At 36.1% G+C, this 8,149-nt stretch overlaps 1 protein-coding gene across 5 annotated transcripts in view; it reads left to right on the top strand.

The window, feature by feature from the left end:
• The window catches only part of ATP2B1 (ATPase, Ca++ transporting, plasma membrane 1), a 77,804-nt gene that overhangs the window by 11,120 nt on the left and 58,535 nt on the right, over positions 1-8,149 (top strand). For all 5 annotated transcript variants that reach the window (XM_006870713.1, XM_006870716.1, XM_006870715.1 and 2 more), the window contains exon 2: positions 2,759-2,956. In XM_006870713.1, the coding sequence (XP_006870775.1) occupies positions 2,759-2,956 (198 nt within the window). The remainder of the gene's footprint in view (positions 1-2,758; positions 2,957-8,149) is intronic.

Genomic DNA, 8,149 nt, shown 5'->3' with positions numbered 1-8,149 from the left:
GGCCCAGGATCGAACATTGTTTCGTTCTGCTGTGCATGGGGTCGCTATGAGTTGGTTCCGACTCGATGGCACCTGACAACAACAACAACAACATCATATCTATCTATATTATTTTGTGTTGGATGAAAGAGTAGAAGCTCTAATAAGATTTCTGCAATGTAAGTCTCTGGTACTGATAACATGTTTATCAGTTGTTGTTAAGTGCCATCGAGTCAAGTGCCTGCCTCACGGTAACCCTATGTAGGGTTTTTGAAGAGCAGCTGGTGGGTTTGAACTGCAAACCTTGTGGTTAACAGTCCAGTGCTTATCCTGCAGTGTCACACCAGGACTCCTATCATTCAGTGATGGTGGTGGTGGTCACGGCTGTGTGCTGTAAAGTCAGTTTTGACTCATAGTGACCCTGTATAGGGTTTGGATGTGGAGGTAATGATGGATTTAAACCAACAGCATTTTAAGTAGTGCTTCTTAAAATTGGGTAGAAGAGAAAAAAAGCAGAGGAAATAAAGAATCGTGGTAAGGAGAAACATGATGATGTAGATTCAGCACTGGACTGTGAATCACAAGTTTGGCGATTCAGATTCACCAGCTGCTCCTAAGAAGCTCTGTACAGGGTGGCTATGGGTTGGAATTGACTCAACAACACTTAACAGCAATAAGGAGAAACAGAGGAGCTATATGCTAAGCAGCAGGATAGGGCTTGTAGCAGTTGTCCATGACTGCCTAATGTTTCTTTCATTTTTCAGATGACAGTTTGTATTTGTAATCAGTAAAAGACTAATTGTAATGGTGTGCTTTGATGATATCTTCATGGTATAATATCTTCCAAAAATAGAGAATTACAATGCTCAGTTACTATTTTTAATGTTGTTATTATTAATTTTTTTTTTATGTTTTTCAGTTGTGTCTGATGTAGCATGACTTCATTTAGAATTATTTAAAGTGCTCTGGTAGCGTAGTGGTTATGAATCGGGCTGCGAACCTTAAGGTCAGCAGTTCAAAACTACCAGCTGCTCCGCAGGAGAAAGATGAGGCTTTCTACACCCTCGAAAACCCTGTACAGGGTCGCTATGGGTCAGAACTGACTCGACGGCACATAACAACAACAACAACAAAGTGCCTTTACAGAATTCAGTAGACAGGTTTCTTTTTCAAAACACTGCCCCTCTAGCTTTCCATTCATATCATTGTGCTCTGTGGATTTTCTTTCTTCTTGTCTGGCCAGTCTTTCTCAGCCTCTTGTGCTCATCTTTCCATGTTGGCAATCCTAAAGTTTCTGTTAATTTGTACATGCTCCTCTTCATCTATATAGTCTCCATTCTTATGACTTACCTTGTGTGCTGATGACTCCTAAATCTGTATTTCCTATCCCAGTTTCTCACTCAAATTTTTGAAAACCTTTATTCTTTTGGACATTTACATTGACTTAGCATTTCCATTTTCCTCAAATGATTCTTCTACCCATCTACTCAGGTGCTTGATGAAAAAATCTAGAACTAAATCTTCATTTCTCGTTTTCCATCTCATCTGCATTCAGCCCTCTTGTATATTCTGACTCTTCTTTCTAAGATACCTGACAAATCTAATCACTCGGCTTCCATTTTTAAAATCTAGGTTCAATCCACCATCATATCTTGTTTGGATGCTGTATCAGCAGCCTCCCAATTGGTTATTCTACTTCATTCCTGCACTCTAACATTGATCCAAAACAATTGAAGTGGTCTTTCTAAAATACAGACTAGTTACACAACAACCTTGATTTAAACCTTCAGTGGTTTCTATTTCACTAGAATAAATGACAAAACCCTCCCCCTGTTGCCCATGATCTTGCCTCTGGCTGATTTTCTTAATAAAACCCTTCCCTCTTTTCCCTTAGTAACTAGGTTTAGGCACAGTGACTGTATTTCTTATCCTTGAATCTTCCAACCTTGCTTTGGTCATTGGCCCTTTGCACTTGCTTTTGTGCTGATGTGAACACCTTTTTCATACCTCCTAAAAAGCTTTTAGAACTAATGATAAAGTAATGTTTTATTATTCTTCATTAAATAAGAATGAAAATCTTAGAATTTTACTAATTAAAATTATTCAAAGTAGAGTCCTGGTGCGGTACTGTTGAATAAGCACTGGGCTGCTAACCACCAGCCACTCTTAGGAAACCCTATGTTGTTGTAAAGTGCCATCTAGTCGGTTCCAATTCATAGCAACCCTATAAGAGGGTTTCCGAGGAGCGGCTGGTGAGTTTGAACCACTGACCTTGCAGTTCAAACTGATGTTGTGGGTTCAGTGCTTGTCCTACATTGCCACACCAGGACTCCATTATAGGTAGCTTTAAAACAGTAAATATCTATGATTTTCATTTTTACTTAATGAAGACAACAGGGCACAATAAGTAAAGTAAATTTGTATTTTTTTACACTTTCCCATTTTTGTCCTAAAGACATCTAAAGTAAAGATCAGGAAAATGTTTAATTACAATATAAAAGCTGGCAAAGTGTTATATCAATTCCAATCTCCAGCAGTCTATAAAATGGTATAATAAAAAAATGAGTATCTAGGAAAAATGAAAATTTTAATCCATTCTTATCTACTTATTTTTCAGTGATATAAGTTCTATTCACTTAATGTAAAGCACAAAAATAGGTCAATGAAGTATTAATTAAGTTCTAAAGTATAGTTAATTGCTTTGAGTAAATGAATAGCTTCTTTTTTAAATAATCAAACTGTTTACTGATTTTTAATTTTTATTTTTTTTATTTTTAAGGTTTAAGTGGAAATCCTGCAGATATAGAAAGAAGAGAAGCAGTGTTTGGAAAGAATTTTATACCTCCTAAAAAGCCAAAAACTTTTCTTCAATTAGTATGGGAAGCATTACAAGATGTTACTTTAATTATATTAGAAATTGCAGCCATAATATCACTGGGCCTTTCTTTTTATCAACCTCCAGAAGGGAATAATGAACGTAAGTAAATTAAAATGCTTTCACATTAGTTCAGTTAATACTTAATAATGGAGTCCTGGTATGGAGCTGTATAAGCACTGTACTGCAAGATCAGTTTGAACTACAAGGTCAGCGGTTCGTGCCCACCAACAGCTCCTTGGAAACCTTGTACAATGTAAACAACGCGACAGCAGTTAGCAGCAAATACTACTAATAAGAAGAGACCAACATTTTTTTTTCTTCACAATTTGATACAATCATGCAAACACCGAAAGGTCATTTTTGACTGTTTACTTTGTCCTAGGTACGGTGGTGCGGTGGGTGAGCACTCAGCTGATAACAGAAAGCTTTATAGCTTTAACCCACCAACTGAATTATAGGTGAAATATGGCAATTTCCTTCCATAAAGATTGTTATTATTAAGGGTTATCAAGCCAATTCTGACTCATAGTGACCCTATATAGAGTCCCTAAGAAACGTCTGGTGGATTTAAGCTGTTGACCTTGTGATAAACAGTCTGTTCTTATCCTACAGTAAATATCACACCAAGAAAGATTACAGCCTTGGAAACTCTGGGGGGCATAGGATCTGTAGGGTCAGTATGACTCAGAATATACTTGAAGACAACAGGTTGGGTTGTGGTTTTAGGTGCTGTTCTAAGCATTTTAAATGTATTACTTCAAATGTATTCATAATAACCCTATAAAGTATCAGATCTGTTTTATAGAGAGGCACAGGGAGAAAAGAGTTGTAGGATGACATCAAGAACATCATACAAGAGGAAAGCTAAAGGTCAGTAAAAAGACAGGAAGAAAGAAAAGACCAACATGGATGTCAGAAGAAACTCTGAAACTGGCTTTGGAGTATAGAGAAGAAGCTAAAAGCAAATGGAAGAAATGAAGACATAGAAGAGCTGAAGAGAAAATTTCAAAGGGCAGCTTCAGCTTGAGAAGACAAAGTCAAATAGTATAATGAAATGTGAAAAGATAGGAAGTTAGAGAACAAAAAGGGAATAACATTCTCAGCATTTCTCAAGCTGAAAGAACTTAAGAAAAAATTCAAGCTTCAAATGGCAACATTGAAGGATTCTATGAACTAAATATTCAATGATGCAGAAAACATCAAAAGAAGATGAAAGGAAGACACAGAGTCATTGTACCAATAAGAAATGGTCCCTGTTCGATTATTTTTAAGAGCTAGCGTATTATTAAGAACTGATGGTACTGAAGGAGTTCAAGCTGCTCTGAAGGCATTGGCAAAAAACAAGGCTCAAGGAACTGAAGGAATACAAATTTAAATATAACAAACTGATATCACACACTGGAGGTGCTTACACATCTATGCCAAGGAATTTTGAAGATGGCTACCTGGCCAGCCGATTAGAAGAAATTCATATTTATGCATACTCCAAAGAGTGGTGACCCAACGGAATACATGAATTATCAAACAATGTAATATTGCATGTAAGTAAAATTTTGCTGAAGATAATTCAAAATAGTTGTAAACATCGACAAAATGACAGAAATTCAAAGTGGATTCAGAAGAGGACACGGATCATGGGATATCAATGCTGATGATATCAGGTGTACCTTGACTGAAAGCAGAGAATATCAGAAAAATGTTTACTGGTACTTTATTGACTGCAAAGGTTTTTTGGCATGTGTGGATCATGACAAGCTATGAATAGCATTGTAAAGAATGGTTATTCCAGAACACTTAATTGTGCTCCTGAGGAATCTATATATAGACTAAGAGGAAGTCATTTGAACAGAACAAGGGGATATTGAATGGTTTAAAATCAGGTAAGGTGTGTGCCAGAGTTGTATTCTTTCCCCATACTTAATGAATTATATGCTCAGCAAATAATCTGAGAAGCTAGATTATATGCAGAATAACATGGCATCAGGGTTGAAGGAAGACTCATTAACAACCTGCAATATGCAGATGATAATCTTACTTGCTGGAAGCAAAAAGAATTAAAATGCTTGCTGATGAAAATCAAAGACTACAACATCATTTTATTTGGGTCCACAATCAACACTCATGGGAACAGCAATTAAGAAATCGAACTGCACATTACATTAGGCCAAGTCTGCTGCACAAGACCTTTTTTAAAGTGTTCAACAGCAGAGATGTCAGTTTGAGGACTAAGGTGCGCCTGATCTACACCGTGGTATCTTCAGTAGCCTCATATGCATGTGAAAGTTGGACAGTGCATAAAGAAGACTATAGAGGAATCAGTGCATTTGAATTATGGTGTTGGACATGAATATGAAAAGTACCACGGACTGCCAAAAGAATAAACAAATATGTGTTGGAAGAAGTGCAACTAGAATGTTCCTTAGTCTCTCATACTTTGGACATGTTGCTAGGAGGGACCAGTGTCTGGTAAAGCACATCATGGGTGTTAAGATGGAGGAAAGTCAGTGAAAAAAAGAGATGGATTGGCGCAGTGTCAGCAGTGGCCTCAAATATAGCAACAGTTATGAGGGTGATAAAGGGCTGGGCAGTGTTTCATTCTGTTGTGCTTGGGGGGCGGGGGGTCACTGTGGGTTAATGCACTGAACTACAAAGTCACTTGAGTGGTTCAAGCTCACCAGCTGCTCCTTGTAAACTCTATACAACTGCATGGGACTTAACAACAACAGCATATGCCAAGCCATTTATGATGTGGTCTGTGACATCACGGTTTTCAAGATATTTTAAAGAACTTTTTTGAAGATTTTCCAATCTCCATTTATGATTTCCTTGGAAAATATTATTAAAGCAAAATTTTATTGTCTTTCCACCAATATTATTTTTTAAACTTTCATGATATGATACTAAGATATTTGAGTACTTTCTTTAACACTCTGGCTACAAGGCATTCTTATCTATGGTAAATCTACTTTAAATTATATCTAAAAATGCTTTATATTTTTCCTCCCACCTTTCTGTGCCTTTCATTTCACTTTAAATTTCTTTTTAACCTTTTTATTTTGTTTTAATTTGAAATGAATGCTTTTGCCCATGCATTCTGTTGTTGTTGTTAAGTGCTGTCGAGTGGGTTCCAACTCATAAAAGTAACCTTGTATAGGTTTTCTTAGTAGCAGCTGTTAAGTTTGAACTGCTCATTCCACAGCCCAGTGCTGATCCTAAAGCACCACATCAGGAGTCCTGTAGCTACTAGGAAATCACTATATTAGAGTAGTTGTTAGTGAACCAAGAGTATATTACATATCAGAGGAGTGATTCATCAAAATATTTTTATTTATGAAGGTTCCTTCTTTTGCCTTTAAGTAATTCACTGCACCACAATTAAATAAGAACTATTTTGCTATAGAAGGAGCTCTGGTAGTATACTGGTTAAGCTAACCTCAAGGTTGGCAGTTTGAAACTACCAGCTGTTCCGCGAAAAAAAGATGAGGCTTTGTGCTCCCGTAAAGATTTGCACTCTGGAAACCCTGTGCAGGGTAACTATGAGTCAGAACCTACTCCACCTATCACTATGAGTTGGAGCTGACTCCACCATACTTAACAACAACAACGTTTTGCTATAGAGGAGTCATGGTGTAACACTGTAGGTTATGTGCTGGATTTCAAGGTTGGTTAGAACCATAAGATCAGCGATTCAAGCTCACCAGTTCTCTTGGAAGCCCTGTACAGGGTCGCTATGAGTGAGAACTGACTTGATGGCGCCTAACAACAAATTTTGCTAAAGAAGTAGGGAGGAAAGAGAAACTTAAGGAATTAATTATGTTCATTGAAAATTACACGTCTTAGAGATAACAGGTTAGCATTTTGAATATATATCCTCTCAGATTTTTAAAACTGTTTTTTATATGTTTTATGCATGTGTGGATATGGGAGTACATGTGTGTGTGTATGTATGTATCTAAAAGTAGAGTTCATAACACATTGTTACTAATTTGAAGTTAAAGGTCAGATTTTGCCAGGGATCCTCCCTACGTTTGCTTTTAAATATCTCAAGGGAATAAGTGGTTTGAAAGGGGAGAATTATAAAAATAGCTTTTTTAAAATAGCTTTTTGTCGTAAGTTTAAAGGAAAATAATTAAAAGGTAAGTAGTGAATGTACTAAATTAAAAGTTATCATCCGTGGGACTTGTTCTGAATACCACAATAATATTACAGCTGGAACAAGGTCATAAAACTTTCAAAACACACAGTATACTCTCAGAACATACCAGGATGGGATAGTCAAAAGAAGGAACAAAGCAAATCATAGCTCTGAGATATGACACATAGGAAGCTCAACAAATACAGCAGCATTCTCAGTGAGTTTCAAATGTGACATTTGTTCATCCTTTAATACTTTAAAATGAAAATTAACAGCATCAAAATAATGGTTTACCAAGATTTTTAATTAAATGTAATTTGGGGCAAAAATATTTTACAATTTCCATAGTTTTTTGGTTTTTATATTATTGAAAGCTTATTGTGTTTTAATAAATTGAGATCAATGACTTAAAAGATCTGTTTGCAAGGAAATTGATAGCTGTAATGATTTCAGACCATCTCTATAATAAGATAAAAAAATGATATAAAAAGTTGGCCATCACATTCCAGCTAAAGATGATCCCCTACTAAGGATTTTGTTTTCTCAGCACTTTTTTCATTTTTGGTCTCTGAAAGTACAAGATGAGGGAAGAAGAGACTATATCTCCTTGCCAGTGCCACTTCCCATTTACTGTTTGAACCTCTGGTTTTAGAAATTTCAATACTATAGCTTTTAAGATGGCTCAGTGAGAATTCTATGCTGCTAAGTTTTCCATTGAACAGTATGTGTCTATTAGAGTCTATGTGTTGTTGTTTAATGCCATTGAGTTAGTTTCAACTCATAGCAACCCAGTAGAGGGTTTGCGAGGATTAGAGTCTATAGTTGGCTATACTTATGGATTTCCGATCTAAATTTTATTGATAGATCTATATAAACCACTAACAGACTAAACTCACTGCAGTAACAGAAAAGTTCTTGTTAACGTTTAATAAATGGGTTTGTATCCATAATGTTAATGACTGAAATGTAGGCATTATGTATTGCACTAAAGATTTTAATGTTTTACCTAGAGCCTTTTCCTTTTGTTCAGAAAAACATAACATTGGAGATCTGGTTACATTTTTTACTTTATCATATATATATATATTTTTTTTTAAGTGAATGTTGGGTGTTAAAAGGCAGTGAATTGCAGCTCTAATGTTTACAATGCAGACAAT

This window comes from Chrysochloris asiatica, unplaced genomic scaffold (assembly GCF_000296735.1).
Source record: "Chrysochloris asiatica unplaced genomic scaffold, ChrAsi1.0 scaffold00149, whole genome shotgun sequence".
In the NCBI taxonomy this organism is placed as follows: Eukaryota; Metazoa; Chordata; class Mammalia; order Afrosoricida; family Chrysochloridae; genus Chrysochloris; species Chrysochloris asiatica.
This window is presented reverse-complemented; position numbering and strand designations above follow the sequence as displayed.